At 41.0% G+C, this 23,722-nt stretch overlaps 1 protein-coding gene across 1 annotated transcript in view; it reads left to right on the forward strand.

The window, feature by feature from the left end:
- PDE11A (phosphodiesterase 11A) overlaps positions 1-23,722 on the forward strand; it is a 151,465-nt gene that overhangs the window by 57,259 nt on the left and 70,484 nt on the right. The window contains exons 3-8 of the mRNA XM_064162095.1: positions 2,818-2,907; positions 5,065-5,205; positions 9,428-9,492; positions 16,736-16,871; positions 21,882-21,957; positions 23,392-23,459. Of these exons, the coding sequence (XP_064018165.1) occupies positions 2,818-2,907; positions 5,065-5,205; positions 9,428-9,492; positions 16,736-16,871; positions 21,882-21,957; positions 23,392-23,459 (576 nt within the window). The remainder of the gene's footprint in view (positions 1-2,817; positions 2,908-5,064; positions 5,206-9,427; positions 9,493-16,735; positions 16,872-21,881; positions 21,958-23,391; positions 23,460-23,722) is intronic.

Here is a 23,722-nt window from a genome sequence, read left to right on the forward strand (position 1 = left end):
AGGTTGATTCTATGATTCTATGTTGACTGGATAGGGCTGGGTGCTAGGTTGGACTGGATGATCTTGGAGGTCTCTTCCAACCTGGTTGATTCTATGATTCTATGAGCAGTAGACTTTTATGTTTGTCATTTGTTCCTAGGTACACAGGGATAACAGATTTATCTCTTGTCACAGGGTGGATCCTTTCTATCTGATAGTATTTTTGGGTTTATTTTCTTTATAGTTGTGGGCATTTATCAATTTCTTTGAGTGATTATCTTAAACATCTTGGTGTCTGTCTTCATTGCCCTGCACCTCACACAATTAGTTTGAGTGGTGAAAAGAATAATTAAGTTGGCAGCTTTCCAAACTATTGACACTTCATAAACCAGTGTTTTATGGATCTTAACTTCCACATAGAGTCAGTGCCTTGGAATGTGAGTTCCTGAAAGCAGTGCTTTTCAATAGTGGAAAACTGTATTTTCTTCTTGCTAAAAAAAGATATCTTGCTGGAAAAGACATCCTTTGGTTCCTCTATTTTGGACAATAAATACAAGTATTTACCCAGTTTCCAGTCTCACTATGACATTAGTAATTGCACTAGAGGTCGGATTTTTCACAGATTAAGTTTTTTCTGCTCTGAATTTCTTACTCAGCTGTGATATTTAGTACTGTTACAAGAAAATATAGATCATTATTTTGTTTCATTTTGGAAATAAAATGTAAACTGAAATATGGTAAATTCCCCCATAAAATTCTTAGCATAAAAAAAAATAACCACTCTTAGTGATTTATACAATCATAGAGCAATTTCATTTGGAAAAGACCTCTAAGATCACCGAGTCCAACCATTATCTAACTCTACCAAGTCTGGTGTTAAACCATGTCCTTCAGCACCCACATCTCTTTTAAACCCCTGCTGGGATTTGCTACAGCGCTATTCTGCTTTTCATTTTGTGTACTCTTTCCTGCAGACCTGCTGTGTTAGTTGGATAATCTAATTGCTGTGCCTCAAAAAAAAACCCAGGTGGTGTTTGTACAATTTAATGTACATAATTCTTCTCTAGAGAAAAACCATGAGAGGAAGAGCATGGAGCACAAATCCTATGAGGAGAGGTTGAGGGAGCTGGGCCTGTTTAGCCTGGAGAAGAGGAGGCTCAGAGGTGATCTTATTACTGTCTACAACTACCTGAAGGGGCATTGTAGCCAGGTGGGGGGTGGCCTCTTCTCCCAGGCAACCAGCAATAGAACAAGGGGACACAGTCTCAAGTTGTGCCAGGGTAGGTATAGGCTGGATGTTAGGAAGAAGTTCTTCACAGAGTGATTGATTTCCCATTGGAATGGGCTGCCCAGGGAGGTGGTGGAGGCACCGTCCCTGGGGGTCTTCAAGAAAAGCCTGGATGAGGCACTTAGTGCCATGGTCTAGTTGACTGGCTAGGGCTGGGTGCTAGGTTTGACTGGATGATCTTGGAGGTCTCTTCCAACCTGGTTGATTCTATGATTCTATGATAAGATATCAAACAATTCTATGTTTGCTAAGTAGCGGTATAGGTGTATTTGTGTGCACCCTTAAAATCTGCAGTCACTCTGACAGAATGGCAGCTGCAAAGGTGCAAAAAACAGATGGTCTGAAAATCTTTTTCAAAACCAAGTCAGTGCTGAAACAGGCACTAAGTAGACCTGTAACCAATGGAGTGTTCAAGGAAGATAAAGCAGAACAGCAATTGCTGTTGTTTAATTTTTTCTGTATGCTTACAATTATGATTCCCCACCCCCCACCCCCCCTTGAATAGTCTCATAGCTTGCCTCCTGGGATAGTTGTAATTTCATAATCAAATGGCCTTTCAAAGACAAATGCCACAGTCTCAATGCAAAAATTTGTCACAGAAAGGATGGCTTATAATGAATATCTCAGTCCACAGTCAAGGGAGAAGAAAGGTTAGCTGCTGCGGCGTTCTTTGGCTCTGTTAGCAGCAGAGTGCCCTAACTCTCACTGACATAGCAAACACATACCAAATGCTACTCAGTACATATAAAATTTGCTTAACATCCAGACCTAAGCTTGGGAACGATTCAGCAGTGCCAATGTGCCACAGACTTGTTATCAGTAGATGGCTTAAAAATGCTAATGTTACTAGATTTTGATCCCTGTGAAAGTACCACTCCTACAAGTATTAGACTCACCTAGTTTTTCATTTCACACAGCCAGCCTAAAGTCATCTGGTGCACTTCACATTTTTTCCCAGTTACCCTTGACAAATCTTTCTTAAAGTGTGATGATACATTAAGGCCTAGTTTCTCAGGCATGTACTTTAACTTTCGTTGTTGTTGTTCTTTATTGATAAGACAATCAGCTTTCTGACTAATAGTTTTGGACCAGTGTGCTGTGTTGCACTGGGCTGGCATTCTCCAAAATCAGCCAGCAGGAATGTGACTCAAGCTTACTTCTTGAGCTTAGAAAAAAAAAAAAACCAACCAAAAAACAGACCAACAGTTTGGAAAAATAATGAATATATTTTCTAGGAAAGATGTAGTTTCTGCACTAATTTCATGTAGTCTTCAGCAGACATTTTATAGACTTAAGAATCTGCAGCTTTCTAGACATGTAACAGAGGACACTAACTGCTGCAGCCTGTGAGCTCAATGCATTTGTTCTTCCCTATTAGTTCATCTCTGTTCCACCCATTCATGTGCCTTGCCCATCACAATTACCTTCTGCTGAAGGGTAAGCAAGCTAAGACTTTTCTGGAACATGTCATCCAGGTTTAGGTTTCTTTACTAGTAACATGAGTATAAGTGGAGTTGTTTTTAATGATGAGGACTTTCTTTTGATACTAGGTGATGCAGATGTATCTCCCATTCTGTGGGATTGCTATATCCAATGCCCAGCTATTTGCAGCTTCAAGGAAGGAATATGACAGAAGCAGGGTAAGTAAAAATGTGTATTAGACCAATAGCAACCCTTTTGTTCCTTCAGATTCCAGCTATGTATCAGTATTTGCTAAGCAGACAGCTTTAACCATGTTTTAGTTTCACAAACTGCATTTTCAACACATCACTTTCTTGATTGAGGCAGCAAGCAGGGAGCGTGGGAAGGAAATATGTTCATGGTAGTGGCTGTTGTTTCCTGATGTCAGTTCCATGTTTCATAGTTCACAAACAATTGTGTTTGTGACAAGAGATGGTGAAGGAGAGAGTGTTGCATTGGCAGAGGTTCAAACTCTCATGAAACTCCAGTAATGCAAAACCTTGACCACCATAAATGTGTAGTATTCAGTTCATGTGCAAATAGTGTGGGTATCTCTTTATTAAAGTAAGGGAGGAAAAGCCTGTACATGAAGAGTTTTGACAGCAGGTGTCTTCACAGATCCACTGCTCACGTTATTCATGACTGCTGATGCCATGCATGAGTTGGAAGAGCAGGCTTGAGAGAAGTGAAAATGATGCTGACCTCACATGTCATTCTCAGAGGTGTCTTTACTTTTTTAAGAAATGAAATTATAATTTTGAGGATTTTTACATCATTGTTGGGGGTTTCTGGTTGGTTTTTTGGTTGTTTTTTTTTTTTTTTGGCATTTTGATCTTTGTGGGTTGGATTGGTTTTTTAAGCCACCTTTCCTGCAGTGGCATGAGATGATACTTTTCTTGCCACAGAGCATAGCTCCAAAGCTTCAGTAAAAATGCCACCAGTAATTGCTCTGCTCTTGCTTCACAAAGCAGGAGAAACTATGGTAGGATAGGTCTGTGTATTGAGCACTGACATTTCTATATTCAAGATTTTGGAGCTTTCTGTGTGTGGACACTAAGGCTTTTCACTACTTTGAAAACTAACAACAACCCTTTCTAGTAGTGTGTGTATTTAAGGGCCATGAAGTATGTGAGCTTGTGTCCTATCCAGATCCGACTACAGACCACTATATTTTGGTGTGGAGGTTTGGAGAAGACTTCAGGGGAAAAAAAGGATTTTCTGCCAAAGTTGTTTTTTCTTTGTTTGTTGTTCAAACAAAATTGTTGACTACAAAGAGACATAAAATTCTCTGCCTGTGGGGAAGAATAACAGGTGTTTGAGGAGTTGCTGCTCAATCTCCTGAGGGAGACATTCAGCAGAAAGGTATTAGGGGCATTCTCATCCTTCATTAGAAAATGATAAATTCTAGTTGTTGGACACATCAGGAAATTGGATTTGAGCTACAGATTCTTTGGGTTTTGTTGCCCCTTCAGCTATGCCAGGCATAACAAATACAATTGCCATTTGATGGCTACGTGATAGTCTGTATTTAATTGCATTTCTAACATGGTGATGGTCTTTACCTTTGTCTACTCCATGGCTGAAATTAGCTGGCAGGTAGCATGTGATGGACAAGACCATACTTTGCCTTCCCTATCAAACCAGGCACCACTGGTGACAAGTTCCAGTGACTGGGATCAACATTTTCCTGATGACTACTGAATTAGGAAATCTAAATTTATATGCTTACCAATATGGATGGTCTTTAGAGTTGATGCCATTAACCAGAGTAATGGAAAAGCATCTTTCTTCGGACCCATGGCAAGAAAGAAGGTGGCCTATTATTTTTACAGTTGATCAAATGAAAGGGGAAGCCCTTAATTTTAAACCATTGTACTTTACAGACCTATTGTTAGTGGAGACTGGATCAGAGTGGTGTTGGGATATGAAGTATTGATGTGCTTTTTTTCTTTCTAACGTTTGATATGCAAAATGGGTAATAAATGAGTAAAATGAAGTATAATTGCAGCAGGAAATTTGATTATAGCAAGCCAGGTAACTCAATCCATACTGTGTACTTGGAGAGCTGAATTATAACCTCTGCTTCATATTGGAACCACAGCGAAATAGTTTGAAAGATTTCCATTGCACACCAGGAGGTGGACTGTGAGAATATTATGATCTAATGAACACTTAACTTCTTTCTTTGGATACCCTCAGCCCAATTATGTTACCGTAATCCTTAGCAGAATTAAATTTTCAGTGGGTCACTCCTATTGAAAGCAACCCCAGAGATTACATCTTCTTTCTATTTATTCATTCTGCAACCAACACAAGTTTTCCATCTTTGTATGCAGGCTTTACTGGAAGTAGTGAATGACCTCTTTGAGGAACAGACTGACTTAGAGAAAATTGTCAAGAAAATTATGCATCGGGCCCAGAACCTACTGAAGTGTGAACGCTGCTCGGTATTGCTTTTGGAAGATATTGAATCACCAGTAAGTATGGCTGCACATTCTGTAGAAAGGCTAGGATTTGAGTGGTGGAGCAGCTGCCTTTATTGAGATGGCATATGTAAGTACTGGACACGAATTACTCTGCCGTTATGTCATTGTTACATATCATTTAGGCACAGCCTGGTTCTTTTTCAGTGTCAAAACTTGTGGTTTAACCCCAATGAGTAGCTAAGCCTCCCACAGCTGCCCACCCCAATGTGAATGCAGAACGGAACTGGTAGGGCAAGAATGTTGTGGTGGTTTGGGTTTTACCTGCCCCCCTAGTCTTATGAAATCACCCAGACTAGACTCAGCCAAGCTGGAAATGAGAATGAAGCTTTGTATTTACAGCTTAGCACAATACACAAGCAGATATTTACAATATATACAGCTAGAGACAGAAATATACAAGCTAGAAAAGTAACACAGAAACACAACAGCCCTCCCAGAAACCAGAGTCCTCTGGAGGAGCTCTCAACCATGCTTCCACCTCCTTCCTACCCCTCTACCTTACCCCAGACTTTGCCTTACATTCAAGGTGAGTTTGGACAATTGGCCACAGGGTTAGGAAGCAAACAGATTAGTCACACAGATGGCAGGTAAGGGAGAGACAGAAGAGCGGCAGCCAAAGCCAGATTGCTACTCTGTTATCTATGTGTGTGTTCTTGTTTTTATACATCTCAGCAAGCCTATGAGTGAAGTAGACATCACCATTGTTTCTTTTTCACAGCACATAATCTAATTCCTCTCACTAAAATATCCCAGCTAGGCTCAAACTGGCACAAGTGTGAAAACTTGTGGATTGGGATACAGTTTAACAGGTAAAGCAAAAGCTGTGTGCACAAGCAAAGCAAAATAAGGAATTCATATGCTACTTCAAATCAGCAGGCAGGTGGTCTGTCATTGCCAGGAAAGCAGGGTGTCATTACATTTAACAAGTCCCTGGGTAGACAAATGCTATGACTCTGAGGTGCCTCCCTTCTTCCTCCTTACCCCCTTTTTATTGCTGAGCATGCTGCCATGTGATATGAGATATCCATTTGGTCAGTTAGGGTCATCACAGGAGCACAGAAGCATTTTGGTTGGAAGAGACCTTGAAGATCATCAAGTCCAGCCAGCACGGCCAGGTCACAGCTAAACCATGTCCCTCATCAACATGGCTTTTCAGTCCCCCTAGGGCTGGTGACTCCATTACTGCCTTGGGCAGCCTGTTTCAGGGTTTGACAACCCTTTCAAGGAAGTAATTTTCCCTAATGTCCAACTTAAATCTCCTTCTGGCTGTATCCCCTCCTGGTTTGTTGTGCACCCTACAATCTGTTCACTGGGGTGGCAGAGAGAAACAGAGAAGGCCTTGGCACTGTGCAAGTGCTACTCAGCAATGATGAGAACATCCTTGTGTTAGCAGCGCTGTTTTCATCACAGATCTTAGACGTGTCACCGTAGAAGCTGCCATGAAGAAAATTAACTCTATCCTAGCCAAAACCAATGTAGCCACTTTTCCAAACGGCAACAGAAAGGTACATTTATGATTTCTTCTGATCATTTAAAGGCACTTAGTGGGATCTCTGTAAGTTGCTGGTGGATCTATCTATGAGTAGTGCAATTCAGATGATGCTCTGCGGCTCACAGTTGTGTGTGTCATGGGTTTAGTGATTACTACAGAACAGCTAGGGCAGCTTAACTGAGAAGTAAAGTGGTCCTCAGGGCTGCTTAGAAAAATTACCTGATTTGTTATCAAATATTGGTTTGCTCAGTTCCTTTCTTTCTTTATATACCCACTAGCTTCATTTACATGTGTCTGGAATTTATGATCTTGCTAACATTTTCAAGGCTAATGTCTTATCCAATGGATGGTGCTTGCTAGCAATTTCAGAACCAGAAAGAGTTACATCATCAGCCAAGTGACATGGTTTAGTTGACTGGATAGGGCTGGGTGATGGGTTTGACTGGATGATCTTGGAGGTCTCTTCCAACCTGGTTGATTCTATGGTTCTAAGTCTTTACTGCTTATTTTTAGAACCTACCTCTTCTACATCCATTCCAATAAAGAATTTGTTAGCATGTCTTTGCATCTGCTGAAATATTCATTTAGTCTCTATTCTAGTATGCAATGTTCTATCTTTAATCAGACTGCCAGTGCCTTAGAAATAACAAAAGTAAGTTCATCAAGACTTTGTTAACTGACATCCGATTTATTCAGCAACCCAGTGGGCTTTAGGGCCATGTAATCATTGTCTCCACAGTAACCAGCTTCTGAAGTTCTCATATTTATTTTATTTTTTTTGAGGCAGTGAAACACAATATTTTAATGTGGAACAATAGCAAAAGAGTAAGGGCTCAACCTGCAACACAAGAAATTTTCTTAGCTGTGTTTGCTGGAATACAGGACTTATTTCTTCCTGAAAGTTTTCCAGTCACTCTATCAGGGATGTGTTTGGGAGCAGCTGTGGTTGCACATTTTAAAGAGTTTCTTTTAATGCTTTGCAAAATAAACAATGAGAAACAGTCTCAGTTCCTCAGTGATGAAAATGCTGTGAAAAGATAAGTCCTCTTATAATTTTGACCTAGAACTTTCCCCCTGATGTTAGGGAAAATCCACTAGAAAAGACACAATCACATAAAAATGTCTAGATAGTCACATGCTTGTTGTTGTGACAGGAAGAAGCTTTTTCTTTGAGTAGGTGAAGTGAAAATACAACTTTCAGCAGTGCTGAAGTATATTTGGTTTTTATATTTGCTCTGTCCCCTTGACCGAGGAATAATCACTTCATTACAGAGCTCTGTTAAGTTGAACAGATGGACATAAGGTATATGAAACTACTTATCAGACACTGTTACTAGCAGCAAAATAGGTGAACAGCTTTTATATCAGTAGCTTCCTTCAGTGTTTTCACGATATTCAACACAAACTGGGTACTTGGAGGATAAAATTCTTCCTTGTAATATTCTTTTTTCTATCCAAGTATCTTTTAGTTCACTGACTCTGTAACTGATTATATGTTGCAGGGCTGTGGCAAGTCTAAATGATTATCAGAGACAGCATCTTTAGTTTGTTCATGGGGGAAAAAAAATACTGGTTTATTTTCTGGAGGAAAGATGTGATTCTTATTTCACTTAGACTAATGGAAATTAAATACTTCCAGTGAAGTACACCCTAAGTTACACTAGCTTTCATAAACACAATACTAAGGTTTGTATTTCATTTATATATTCTGTTACAGAATTTTAATGTTTCAAGATTGTTTTCCCTTTCTAAACTCCCCATGCTGCTTTTATAATTACAAGACACAGTTCTACTACCTTCTTATGAAATGCCACTATGTTTGCAAGTGTAACATGATTTTTATTTTTCACAGCACAGTAGTACATTGTGTTAGTTACAGGCTGTGGGTGGCATTGTTCACTTCATTTTTTCTCTCCTTATGTTATTTCTGCCTTCTTTTTTTTTCCAAAACCACAGGCACTGAGTTCTTGTTCTTCTAGACCAAATCCTGAAATGTGGACAGCCAAGATATTCAGTCAAGCCCAGAATTTTTCATAAATCATAGGCTAATTTGAAGGAGAATAGCATCTTGCCACCCACTTTGTCTTTTTCATGCGTGGCAAGCTAGTAATTTCCCCGATTCCCCCTATTTTGGCAGGTTAACCTATATATAGCAGAAGAGATCTTTGTAAATTAACTCAGTATTGACTCACATCTGAAATATCATACTTTTTACATTGTGTGAAAAGCTTTTGCAATACAGAAGTGGAAGATGTGGACCCATACAAATAGCCAAAAAACACCACCTGTGTTCTATGTCATGTTAGCCACTCTTAAAATGTTTCACTTATGTGCTTTTGGCATGTATTTGGAAAACAGGCAGAAATTAGTACTGTAAATGGGTTTTGTTCTGTTTATTTTCCTATATTAATAAAAGGTAAATTTGGGTAAAGCTCCATAATTCTTGTTCCAAAGCCCTTTGAAGGGAAGCATACACTGTTGGAGAAAGTAGTTTAGTGAAGGGCTCTGATTTTATCTTGTTTCTTAGTGAGCTGTGCACACCATGTATTTTGAAGATGAATTCTCCATTGGGGGAACACAGGTTGAATTTTTATTCTAAGACCACTGAATAAAGATGCAGCTTAAATCTAAGAACCTTACATTACTGTTCTCTCATATATTCATCTTAATGACAATTTTAAGTTAACTCTTCTTTTTTTTTTTTTTTTTTTTTGGTGACAGGTGGTGAAATTTACCAAATCTTTTGAACTGTTATCTCCAAAATGCAATGCTGATACAGAAAACAGGTTAGTGCCCATATCTTCTGTGGTAATAGGTTACTTCATTTTTCTCTTGGTTATTGTGGAACTTCAGGTAGATCTAATTGATGAGTAGTGTGTGTGCACAGTTTTTGCTCAGGTGAGACTCCTGCTTTCATCAAATGGTGACTTGATTGAATAAATATATGTGCCCCTGTTTTTATATGTATGTATGCATAGCGATATAGCTATATGCACAGAGCTATTTTGGTTAGAAAAGATTGCTAAGATCAAGTCCAACCATCAAACTAAGACCACCATGACTGTTAGACCAAAATGCCATGTCCAGATATTTCTTGAACGCTTCCAGAAACAGTGACTCCACCACCTCCCTGGGCAGTCTGTTCCAATGCCTGAACACGCAATTCAGTGAAGAAATGTCCAATCTAAACCTTCACTGGCACAGTTTCAGGCCGTTTCCACTCATTTTATTAGCTGATACTAGGGAGAAGAGACTGACTCCCACCTCACTACCACCTTCTTTCAGGAAGCTGTTGAGAGCAATGAGGCCTCCTCCCAGCCCAGCATCTAAAAGAAGAACCCAGAAAATGACTGATGACTTTGTTTTTCAATTTGTGTAGAACACACAAATGGTGTTTCATGTAGTTAACACTGAGATCAAAATTCTAAAGTTACTTTGGATGATTTGTTTATCTGCTACAAATTCCTTCTTACAATTGTGTTGAAAGGGTTCCAGTAAAAATTTACTTCTGCTCTTGTCTATCTGGAAAGCCTAAAAACCTCAGGTAATATATATTTCCTAGAAATTGTGTTCCTGCAACTAAATCTTGTTTGAGAGCCCAGTCAAAACAGAAATACATATTTTGCTTAGTAGGATCTGTCTTTAAACACTGATAAAAGGCTAACTGTAAGTAGTGACAGAGCTTTTAGTCCATGTAGGGTTACTGTGGTTAATTCATATGAGACAGTATCACTCATAATAGTTTCTGTAAGATGTACCAAATGAGTGGATGAAGATTCAGGGCTACTTTGGGAAGCTTTCTCCCATCTTTCAGGGTCTGATCTCCCTGACTATCAACTATATACATTTACATTTGAGGTAAGTCAATTCATACTGATCCTGCACTGGTTAGACCACACCTTGAGTACTGTGTTCAGTTCTGGGCCCCCCAGTTTAGGAGGGACATTGAGATGCTTGAGCGTGTCCAGAGAAGGGCGACGAGGCTGGTGAGAGGCCTTGAGCACAGCCCTGTGAGGAGAGGCTGAGGGAGCTGGGGTTGTTTAGCCTGGAGAAGAGGAGGCTCAGGGGTGACCTTATTGCTGTCTACAACTACCTGAGGGGTGGTTGTGGCCAGGAGGAGGTTGCTCTCTTCTCTCAGGTGGCCAGCACCAGAACGAGAGAACACAGCCTCAGGCTGTGCCAGGGGAGATTTAGGCTGGAGGTGAGGAGAAAGTTCTTCACTGAGAGAGTCATTGGACACTGGAATGGGCTGCCCGGGGAGGTGGTGGAGTCGCCGTCCCTGGAGCTGTTCAAGGCAGGGTTGGACGTGGCACTTGGTGCCATGGTCTAGCCTTGAGCTCTGTGGTAAAGGGTTGGACTTGATGATCTGTGAGGTCTCCTCCAACCTTGTTGATACTGTGATACTGAATAAGAATTTTCCATATCAAATGGCTGCCATAGTACTAAACCTCTCTTTGAATTCACCTTACTATCCACATCTTGTAGGAAACTTGAAGATTACTTTGAGCTCTGCCATATTTAAGCCCTCTAAGCAGCTTTAAAAATATTTTTGGATACTTTGCCTTCTTTTCTGCTATATTTCTTTACCTCTAGTGTGGCAAGAAGCTATCATTTCATTAAGGTGAATATGCACATTGTGCTTCAGATTATGACAGGTTGTAATTCTTAGTTGTGCCGGGGGATGTATAGGCTGGATGTTAGGAGGAAGTTCTTGCCAGAGAGAGTGATTGGCATTGGAATGGGCTGCCCAGGGAGGTGGTGGAGTCACCATTCCTGGGGGTGTTCAGGAAAAGCCTGGATGAGGCACTTAGTGCCATGGTCTAGTTGACTGGCTAGGGCTGGGTGCTAGGTTGGACTGGATGATCTTGGAGGTCTCTTCCAACCTGGTTGATTCTATGATTCTATGCCCTATCTACTAGTTGAGAGATGGGAATGGTGAGGCAAGTGGAAAACAATTGATAACAAATGGGAGGGTTTAAATATGAATAAATAATCTGTTGATTCATCTGGGAATGACAAGTTACTGCTTTTAATAAACAGCTTCAGAGTAACAGTTGGTCTTTCCTAGGTTGGTTAACTGGGAGAAAATACATTCCTTTGGTTTAGGAACAGGAATATCAGTCAAGGGATGTTTTTCCTGTTTTTCTCAAGCTTGATCCATAGCCAAATTAGTCAAAACAACGTAGAGTGGTGTCAAGATAATCAAGCTGGATCATTTCTTGTTACCATAGCTATATTGGCATGTTACAAAAAAGGCAGTTTGTAGTAGCCTGCTCTGCACATAATCAAAATTATTTTAACTTTAGTCTGAGACATAAATAAGCACATGCAACCCGGTAGCCAGCCTTTATAAGACTTATAAAGCTGTATTTCACTACCTCTTAAGGTAAAGTCTTACTGCTTTTCCTTTGGTTTTCATCCAGTGGAAAGTGAAGTTAGTTTTACAAAGACCAAGGTTAGGTAGGCAGAAATGACATCACATTTGGATGTAGTACAGGCACAGCTTGAATTATTGGCACTGTAGTGTGAAAGTAAAGGTCTTTTAGGATTCAGAAAGATGCCACCAGCCCCTGACACTTGAATATTTTTCTAGTGAATTTTGCCCTTTTTATTCTACATTCTGCAGCCATAACTGACATAAAGTTATGAGAGGTTTAATGTGGAAATGAATGGCAAGCTGAGTTTCTTTGTCATTCCATCAGTGAAGATAAATGTTATGTATTTGAAACTTTAGTGAAAATGCAAAGAAATTATACACTTAGAACAGTCCTAGGTACAAGTTTTATCTGAAAGAGAGAGAAGCTCTAAGGACAATATAACCTTTCATGTCCTAACATAATTTCTTACATAATTTCAGAAGAAATTTGCCTTGTTACATGTAACTAACAGCAGCTCACCTGTCTAGCCCCTAAATATTCTAATGAATCTTGTGTCTTTTTTTTTCTTTGCTGTCGGTTGTAAAGAAATACCTGAAAGACCACACTGGCATTTTTCTGTTTGCAGTTTTCTAGCACACACTATTTTCTTTCCCCTTGAAAAAAAAGATTGCATAAATCTTAGACAATTTGAGGGTTCAGTTCTGCTGTGTTCTAGATGAAGGTGAGCTCAAAGGATGGTGCTGTGAGCTGTACTATCTTACACAGAAGACGACTTGTTAGATGTAGCTGAAATAATGGTGCTCTAACTTGAATACCAGTGAAGGTGGATGGGTTAACTGCCTGAGTCAGAGTGTAGGTTGCATGGCAGAAAATACCTGTGCTCTCTCCTAGCTGGCCTGGTACAGAGGAAGTTCTGAAATCCCTGCCAGCACTCTTTCACCACCACTGTCCTTGGAACGATGTGCACTCAGTGATCACTACACTCGCTGCAGTATTTTTATGCTTCTCAAGGCATCTTTATTCTTGTAGTCCTAGGATTCAGCAGGGTTCATGTCACTGTTTAGAAAGGATTGAAGGCGATTTTGAGTGTATCACTTCCTACTCTACTTTTTGCCATCCCTGTCAGAGAAGCATTGGGGAAGATAGCAAGACAAGCAGCTGCACGTGGGGAGCCTGCAGCATTGTGATGTTCAGCAGGGTTTAGTTTCCTGCGTGGCATGCAGCTTTTCCTGCTACTGCGTGGGCAAGATAGAGAGATGGTGGCATGCAGCTGCCTATGTTGGTCCAGCAAGACTCTCTCACAGATTTCCACAGTTTGGAAAAGGTTGTTACTTGTGGGTTTTGAGTAGCTTCTGAGTGTTCTGAGGATGAAGAGAGAGACAGCTGGCTGCGTCTTGCATTAGGATTAATCACTGATATTACCTCCTAGTGAAAGTGGAGTGCATCTCTTCCAGGGTGTTATTGCAAAGCACTTGCCAGGAATGGCAAGAACATGCCTTTAAAACTCCTTCCTGAATTATATCTTGGTGTTTTTTTTTTAACTTAAATTTATTTACTGGTTAAAATGCTTGACACCCATCATGCAGTCCAGATATAAAGTGCCTTGTATTGTAATGATAAAATCCAGATTTTTGGTGTATGAGCTAGGAACCATGCTTTGAAATTAGATTCTTGTCCTCCTTAAAGATGTTTCTGCCTCTCAAGAACTGATGTCCTTGAAAAAGTTTTAAACTGCAAACATGAATTTTTCACTTAGCTAAAAGAACACTATTGTATTTCTGTAACTGGTCCTGCCAAATTATACACACAACATTTATTACAGTCACTCAAAATTCCTATCTCGGATAGAAGTTGATACACTTTGTGTAAATCAATATTATTGTCTTTATTTATAGTCTTGTAAGAATATTGAGTTTTCTTTCAAATGAGTGACTTAGTTGAATCAGTCTCCAGAAAAATCAATACAGCCAACAAAAATCAGTCTTTTCACTTCAGTTGAGTCTTTCAAGCATTTTATTGTGCATCCTTCTTTCATTCATGTGCATTACTTTGAAACTTGAAGCTAGTGTAGTCTTTTCCATGTCTGCTCAGAATCACTTTTTTCCTTTTAAGTAATGTTTCTCACATGTTGAGAATTTATTTCTCAGTTTTCTTCCCAAAGCATAGGCAACCTGCATATATTCATTCACACACGAATGGTTACACCTCACCAATATCAAAAACCTGTCTGCAATAAATCAATAAGAACTTTTCCTGCTGATTAGGTAAGATTTAAGATTTGGACTTTAGGGCTTGTACTGGAAATTAATATTCATTATGCATATTAACATTATTTTTATTATTAACATTCAAAAATCGGGGAAATTCCCTGAGATTCTTTGGATTTTTGGTCAACAGGAAGTAATTGCATGGAATTAAACAGTTTAAACAATCAGAACTTGGAAAATAGCAATGCAAAACCAGAAAAAATTCTAACTGTGCCTATGGAGTCTTGGCATTCACTCCAGCATATGTACTCAGGGACCAAAGCATCATGAGTAAGTCTGCTGTATGAAAGATGCTTTCAAACTCACAAGAACGATCCCAGGGTAGCATACAAAATATTTCAGGCAGAAGGGAAGGAGTTGCTGCTAAGCTGCTAGTGTTAGCTGCAACACATGGCTGCCTTTAACGAGCCACAAGACGACGAGAGGCAGGAAGGCTCTGTGTTGAATGCAGAGAAAGGCTGATGCAGAAAGGCTCACTTTTCTAAGTCATCCCACTTTAAATACTTCAGTTTGAAAATCCAGCTGGCCAATAGGCACCAGCACCATTGTTCTGGCCAGTGAATTCAAAGCTTCCTGCCTCCTTTGGCCACGTAGGAAGGTTGAGGGCAGCACAAGACACCTGACACATGGTGCTAAGACCCCTAGCCCTCAAGGCTTTGTTGGAGCCAAACCCTTGCTGTTTGCTCATCTAACCCAACTCCTAGACCCCTCAACAGGAGGAGGAGTGCAAGGGTTAAACTGGCCTGGCAGGCTTTATGTCCTAACAAGACAGGGCTGTCTGGATACCGAGTTTGCTGCATGTTGTGGTTTTTTAAAGAGAGATGATGGAAATGGAGCTCTCAAATGAAATTGGGGGAAAAAAAACCACAGAACTATATTTTGGAGAGATACAGAAAAGAAATTACAGAAGCAGATACAACAGCCATGGCAAACCCCCTTGAAGTCTCCTCCAGCCCAAAACTGAATCTACGATCCCCAGTGCTCCAATCCTCCCCCTCCAATGCCTCCACCATCCAAGAGGCTTAAACACAAGCCCCTGGAGGCCCCAAAACAGGTCTACTGCTTACAAGTTTCTCCCGATAAAGGGGCTCCCACCAGGCACAGGGCTGGAGGAGGAGAGGAGAACAAGCTGGCTTTGCCATGAGTTTATAAAGAGATAGCAGAATTATGGGGTTGAGTAACAATCTTCCAGCCCCCAGATTTTTTTTAACCCTGTGGTTCTCAACCTGGGACACTGGAGGAGCTATGGTGGATTGTAGTGCCCATACTTCCAGCATCCTATGCTCTCCTATGTATTATATATCCACTTTTATCTGCCTTAGACTACTGATTTTAAGGTTTATTTCATGATCCCTTTTTCAGGTATTGTATTTCAGAACAAAAAAAAAAGGGGGGAGAGGGCGGGAAAGGTACTTCCCTTGACAGGAAAATTACTGGAAGTATGAATGTAAAATAATTCACATTATTAGACTAGTTTGAAAAATTAAAATCTTAAGATTCTATACTTTTTGGTACCACTACAGAAAAAAATATACTTAGAACTGGTTGCTTTTGATGGGCAGGTCTGTATCCTACAGGGACATAATCCTAATCTTACTTCATATGTGAATATGTTTAATTATTAAATGCTGTATCTACTTGAGAGAATAATGCTCTTTTCAGTAGTGTGATAGTTTGAGTGTTACCCACTCCCCCGCCCCCTCACTTTGAAAAATCACCCAGGATAGACTCAGCATCTCTGGAACTTGAATAAAGCTTTATATTTACAGTTTAGCACAATACACAAGCAGATATTTACAGTATATACAGAAATATGCAATGTAAAATGTAAATCAGAAACACAACTTCCCTCCCAGAAACCTGAGTCCCCAGGAGGGGCTCTCAACCACCCTTCCACCTTCTCCCACCCCTCTACCTAACCCAAGACTTTGCCTTATGCTCAAGGTAGCTTGGAGGGTTGGCCAGGGGGATTAGGAAGCAGATGGATTAGTCACACAGATGGCAGGTTAAGGAGAGAGGTTGAGCCCCAGAGAGACAGAGAGTGACTCTGTTATCTATATTTATGTTCTTGCTTTTAAACATCTCAGCAAGCCTATGAGTGAAGTAGACATCACCATTGTTTCCTTTTCTCAGCCTGCAATCTTATTCTTCTCACCAAAACATTCTAGCAAGGCTCAAACTAGCACAAGTAGGGAAAAAACTGTGTAAAGGAGGGATTTTTTAAATGTGCCTTTTCAATAAACACTGAATTATTGTAGACAACAGCGAGTAAACATAAAAAACTGAATGGCTCTGCTGCTCCTGTGAGTATGCCTATAAGAGTTGCTGAACTTCCAAGTAACGTTGATTATATTCTTTTCCTTCCTTGTCACGCCTCTTGGTAGTTTCAAAGACAGCATGGAGAAATCATCATCTTACTCTGACTGGCTAATAAATAACAGCGTTGCTGAACTGGTGGCTTCCACAGGTCTCCCGGTGAATATCAGTGATGCCTATCAGGATCCTCGCTTCGATGCTGAAGTAAGAGATTCTATTTAAATGTAGACATATTGACATTGAAAATATACTAATATAACAGTTTTATCATTACATCTCAGTGTCTCTAAACATGTGAGTTTTTTTCCCTATCCAGTGTGTCCTCGCAGAATCACAGAATTAACCAGGTTGGAAAAGACCTTTGAGCCCAGCCTATCACCTAGCCCTTCTAATTACCTAAACCATGGCACTAAGTGCCTCATTCAGTCTCCTTTTAAACACCCCCAAGGACAGGAACTTACTGATAGTAGACTTGATCCCCCTCACCCAGATCACCAGTAAAGTTATTAAACAGGACTAGACCCAGCACTGATCCCTGGGGACACCACTAGTTACTGAAGAGAATAATTTGCCTACAAAAATCTCTCAGAGTACCTGAAAAGGGCCTAGGTGAAGGCTGTGGAGGGGCTATTTAGGAGGATTTTTAGTGATAGGGTGAGGGACAATGGTTTGAAACTGGAACAGGGGAGACTTAGGTTGGACATCAGAAGGAAGTTCTGCACAAAGTGAGTGGTGGAATAGCAGAAGAGGTAATCCAGGGATGTGGCTTACACTCCATCCCTAGGAACACTGAAGACCAGATTTCACCTGCCCAAAGCAGCCCCTGCTCCACCACCCTTCACCTTGCCTAAATAGCTCCTTCTTCTACCACCACCCTTTTTCCACCCATCCCAGAGCCTAGGGCAAGAGCCTCACCTAGCCAAGATACCACACAAAGGAGCTCAGCTTAAACAAGGAGACCCAGCCAGCACTCATAGGTGATACTAGAGAGATGATATCAAGTTCCTATCCTACCTAACCGGGGGGCCACCAGGCCCCCCGGCCTTTGAATCCCCTCCACCATTCACCCAGTGTGCACCACAGGGACTCACCAGTGATGAGAGGAGGAGGATCCCTCTGCCCAGTTGGGCAAGCTTAGGGCTTCTGCCTTTCCTGAGGCAGATTAAAAAGGGGAGTGGGCAGGGAGAGCAAAGTGGTGACACCTGGGGTGGGAGGAGACTCCAACAGAACCCAGGTGCTCTGGGTTTGGGGGAAAAAAAGAGTAAAATGTGGTGTGGGAAAGGGGCAGGTATGATGGAAAAGGAAACGTGGTGAGGAAAAGGGTGGAGAAGAGAAGGATGTCATTGTTCATTACATCTCCTCTTGGTGTGCTGGTGTTTACATGGCTTTGTAGAGTGCGCACAAAGCATGGAATTACTGTGTGACTTCAGGCAGTTACTAAGTCTGTTCACAATTATGGGTGGGTTTGGGGCTTTTTTCCCATGTTTAAATGCTACCTTTCTCCACCAAGTTGTGCAAATTGATTTTTTATTGCTGAAAACTCTGCTGGTGGTGTTCAGTATTGGCAGTGCCCTTGTTGTTAGCTATTGGGGTGACTGGGACATGGAGCATAAACAGAACTTTTATCTGTACAGATAATGTTGTTTGTGATCTATCTTAGACAAATAGCCTTTTAATTTGCTCAAAATAGACATACCAGATTGGATATTTCTCCAAGATACATACCCCTTCTAATAGAAGGAGTGGATCATTTGTGTATCCAAAATTCCAACCTCAGTTAGGAAGATGTAGGTACAGATAAGAACCTATATGTATACTTCACACCTAAATAAATGTTAGAGGCATGGGGAAGGACAAAATCTTCACTGAATTCTATCCACTGAAACAATATTACTATGGGCGACTTGGACAGTAATCAGTGGGCAGCTTTGGAGGGCAGGTCTGCTAAACTATATTACTACAATAAGTGTGCTTGGAAGTGTTTTATGATGAGAGTTTGCTTGGTTCCAGTTTTACTCCATGTGTCATTTAAGGGATTACCTAAAAGGGCCCTGCTATAAAAGTGCACAAGAAAACCATGATTGATGTGAATTTGTTCAGAATTTAAAAAAGCACCATTAAAATTAATGCCTAAGGTCTATCTGTTGCCAAAGAGATGTGCTAAAATAAAGTGTCAATCCTTGATGTGTTTGCAGTTGTACTTTTACTATATGGTGTTCTGTATAATTCAGCTACCTCGTTTCACAATTAGCTCTTTCCAAGTTACAAGCACTTCCCTTTTATATAGAGAGAGGGAAAACAATACAAAGGGCAGAAATGATTGTCTGTTGGTGGGTTCCTATGAAAATTTAATTCTTACATTCTCTTGTTACACACAGGTCTTTCTACAGTCAAGTGCAGTAAGAGGAACGTGTTATCCTTTAAAATAGAGTCAAACATATGTTTGTAGTTATGAACAGACATTCTGTTTTCTGCTTCTACTGCAAACACTCTTTTTTTTCTCACAGGAAACTAACTGCCATTTTCAAATGTTGATCTCAACTTTCAACTCATTCACCAAGAATTTAATGCAAAAGGTTGTTTTTTTTCAGTTCATTTTAAGATCTTCATCTGACACAAATGTTCTCCTGCTACCATGCCTATTAGGTGGCACTCCACACTGATCATAGAATGGTAGAATCAGCCAGGTTGGAAGAGACCTCCAGGATCATCCAGTCCAACCTAGCACCCAGCCATAGCCAATCAGCTAGACCATGGCACTAAGTGCCTCATCCAGGCTTTTCTTCAACACCTTCAGGGACGGTGACTCCACCACCTCCCTGGGCAGCCCATTCCAATGCAAATCACTCTCTCTGGCAACAGCTTCCTCCTAACATCCAGCCTATACTTCCCCAGGCACAACTTGAGACTGTGTCCCTTTGCTCTGTTGCTGGTTGCCTGGGAGAAGAGACCAACCCCCACCTGGCTACAGCCTCCCTTCAGGTAGTTGTAGACAGCAATGAGGTCACCCCTGAGCCTCCTCTTCTCCAGGCTAAACACCCCCAGCTCTCTCAGCCTCTCCTCACAGGGCTGTGTTCCAGGCCTCTCAACAGCTTTGTTGCCCTTCTCTGGACATGTTCCAGTATCTCAACATCTCTCTTGAATTGAGTGGCCCAGAACTAGACACAGGACTCAAGATGTGGCCTGACCAGCGTTGAGTACAGGGGCAGAATAACCTCCCTTGTCCTATTGGCCACACTGTTCCTGATCCAGGCCAGGATGCCATTGGCTCTCCTGGCCACCTGGGCACACTGCTGGCTCATGTTCAGCCTCTATCTATCAGTACCCCCAGGTCCCTTTCCTCCTGGCTGCTTTCCAGCCACTCAGTCCCCAGCCTGTAGTGATCTGGTCTGGATGTGTACAAATAAGCAGTACTCTAGTTAATACCTGAGTTAACATCTTTTGCTAGCTAGGGAGATAACAGTGATCCCATCCTGCCCCCAGCATATGAATGATTTTTGGTCTTTTACTTCTGTTACAGACTGCGTGTAGCACCGGCAGTTAATGTAAAGGAACGCCTCCTGGTCTCCTGTGGGTGGGCTCAAACCACTCTCTTACTCTGATCTCTTTTGAAAAAAAAAAATTTCTTCACATTTTGCAAGAGTGATCCTAAAGAATAAAGCTTATTGTCATGCAACAGAGAGAATCAGCAACACTCTGAACAGATTTTAAAGTTTTATACTATATTAGACAGAAAACAACATATGAGGCAGAAAATTCTCTTCAGAAGCTCAGGACAAATTCAACCTACATAAAAAATACAAAATCTGATGTATGACTCTATCCTTTCATTTTTTCCCCCCTAGCTTGCACTTCTGCCCAATTCCCTGATCACTTTTGCTCTCTTCTGAAAATGTGTCTTCCTGTAAAACCCCTTTTATAGCTGCTTTGCTAAATTAGATCCCTTCAATAGCTGCTTTACTAAATCACATTTCAGTTAGACGATCAGGAAGGCTATTGCTAAGGCACACTTATTACGTGGAGGTTGTCTCTACTAATCCACCAGTGTAAGTAGTCAAAGATGACACCAAGCTGGGGGCAGATGTGACTGAGTTGGAAGGCATAAGGGCTCTGCAGCGGGACCTTGACCGCCTGGACAGATGGGCAGAGTCCAATGGGATGGGGTTCAATAGCTCCAAGTGCAGGGTGCTGCACTTTGGCCACAACAACCCCATGCAGAGATACAGGCTAGGGTCGGAGTGGCTGGAGAGCAGCCAGACAGAGAGGGATCTGGGGGTGCTGATTGATACCCACCTGAACATGAGCCAGCAGTGTGCCCAGGTGGCCAAGAGAGCCAGTGGCATCCTGGCCTGCATCAGGAATGGTGTGGTCAGCAGGAGCAGGGAGGTCATTCTGCCCCTGTACTCTGCACTGGTTAGACCACACCTTGAGTACTGTGTTCAGTTCTGGGCCCCCCAGTTTAGGAGGGACATTGAGATGCTTGAGCGTGTCCAGAGAAGGGCGACGAGGCTGGGGAGAGGCCTTGAGCACAGCCCTATGAGGAGAGGCTGAAGGAGCTGGGATTGTTTAGCCTGGAGAAGAGGAGGCTCAGGGGTGACCTTATTGCTGTCTACAACTACCTGAGGGGTGGTTGTGGCCAGGAGGAGGTTGCTCTCTTCTCTCAGGTGGCCAGCGCCAGAACGAGAGGACACAGCCTCAGGCTGCACCAGGGGAAATTTAGGCTCGAGGTGAGGAGAAAGTTCTTCACTGAGAGAGTCATTGGACACTGGAATGGGCTGCCCGGGGAGGTGGTGGAGTTGCCGTCCCTGGAGCTGTTCAAGGCAGGATTGGACGTGCCACTTGGTGCCATGGTCTAGCCTTGAGCTCTGTGGTAAAGGGTTGGACTTGATGATCTGTGAGGTCTCTTCCAACCCTGATGATACTGTGATACTGTGATACTGTAATTATCTGGACATTGCCTGGGTGCAGTCTGTCTGTAATCCCAAATCAAAGTCAGGTAGTGCAAGCTTTCTGTGGCAAAGAAGGCAATGTCTGTACTTTCTTTGGCGACTTTTAGAAGAATCCTTATGACTTTTGGTTAATGAACAATATTTCAGCAGAACTTTCCTAGCAGTGAAGAGCTAATCTATGTGGAATGAATTTTGTAAATGTGAACTTGTTCCTTGACATTTCTGTTACTTGAATGTAAAGGAAGCTCTTAATTCTGTGTTTTAGGCTGACCAGATTTCTGGCTTTCATATAAAGTCTGTTCTGTGTGTTCCTATATGGAATAGCAACCACCAAATAATTGGTAAGACCTTCCTAATATCCATATCATTTTTTCCCATGTAAGTTTAATTATGGTTTGTGTTTGGTTGTTTTTTTTTTTTCATTCTGTGTTCCTTTTCCTTCTTTTCCCCAGCTGAATATCATTAAGAAGTTATGATACTTAGAATACTTATTTTGTAGTGAAACTGAGAACTGAGGAGATGAAAACAGAAATTCTAACAATATTATGTTTGATATGCTTTGATATTTTAGTGGATCTCTCTCTTTTGTACACAGCCCAAGAAACTTTCTGCAGTCAACTAAAGCAGTCATTTCTTTCTTTAATGATAAACTACAACCAGGGAAGACTTACTGGAGAGGCTGTGTCGGTTGTCAGAGCTGCCTGTGCCAATGGTGTGTGCTAGATCAGGATGTGACAGGGATTTATTGCCTGTTTGATAGGATGCTTCCCAGCTATGCTACTCCTGCAATTTGCCCTGCATTATTATCTGCTGTTGGCATAAAAAGGAGTGCCACATTCCTCTGATAACTTTTCACAGTTTGAAGACAAAGTGATAACAGTTTAAATCGGCAGGGCAAAACTTACATCCCTAAGCACAGTGGCTGTGAGCAAGAGCTGAGATCATTAGTGCACTGCTGAAAGCACTTGGTGCCATGTGGGATCAGGATCTTTGAGTTTATTTAGCAGAGATAATGTGGGAATTGATTTTTTTTAAAGCCAGGGTTCATTATTTATTGTAGGGTTCATTATTTGTTGCGATGTATGCATTGCACTGAAGAAATATGTAGAAATTGAACCCTTGACTGCTGATAGCTCTTGCAGCATTTTTCTAACAGCATATTGTAGCTAAATAAACTACAAATGGTTTATGACAGCAGAACTCAATATTCATTCAACTAGAGCCAAGTGCTTTAAACACTTCTTTAAAATGGTTTAATAAAATGGCTTTTTTTTTCATTGGTTCAATCAATTCATGGACCAGTCATGAGAAAAAAAAGGACATATATATATATATATATATATATATGCTATATATATATATATATACACAGGTGATAATTAACCCACTAGAATTTTAGGAATGAAGGTACTGATTCAGGAAATTATATTAGTAACCCCAAATTGCTAGGACAACTTATGTGACTGCTGTTAGCAAAGTGCTTGAGTTCTTTCCCAAATAATTATTTGAGTTTTTGTGGAAAACATTGTGAGTAACTTTCAGATTTGCAATATTCTACTTGGAGACTGAAGATTGAAGATTAAGAGTAATAAACTGAATCCTGGTACCCAAACCATCAGATTTGCTTATGTTTGTGTCTATTTAATGATTTTCAGAATAAATATTGGGAGTTTTGCTTTTCAGTTTGGAATATTTTGAATGCCACCAATGAATACAATATTCTGCACTGTGAATTAATGAATGAAGCTGATAATTCATGTTAACTCTTTCTAAAGGAGTAGCTCAAGTGTTGAACAGGCTCGATGGGAAACCCTTTGATGATGCTGACCAGCGACTGTTTGAAGTAAGAGACATTCGGTTTTGTAGCAATAGCATTTATTTAGCAGGAATTGGTATTTCTGGGTAATGATGTTTGAGACTACTCTAGGGAGAGAAAAATATGTTGTCTGTATTGTCTGACATTAATTCTCAAAACTCCTCACTTAATATTCCATCCTAATTAAAACAAGTTACTTGCATCTGATCTTTCTGACCTTGTTGAGGCCAGTGACTTATCTGGATTCTCAAATAACCTGTCTAAGCATGATTATTCTTAATAGTTCCATG

This window comes from Pogoniulus pusillus, chromosome 2 (genome assembly GCF_015220805.1).
Source record: "Pogoniulus pusillus isolate bPogPus1 chromosome 2, bPogPus1.pri, whole genome shotgun sequence".
Taxonomy (NCBI): domain Eukaryota; kingdom Metazoa; phylum Chordata; class Aves; order Piciformes; family Lybiidae; genus Pogoniulus; species Pogoniulus pusillus.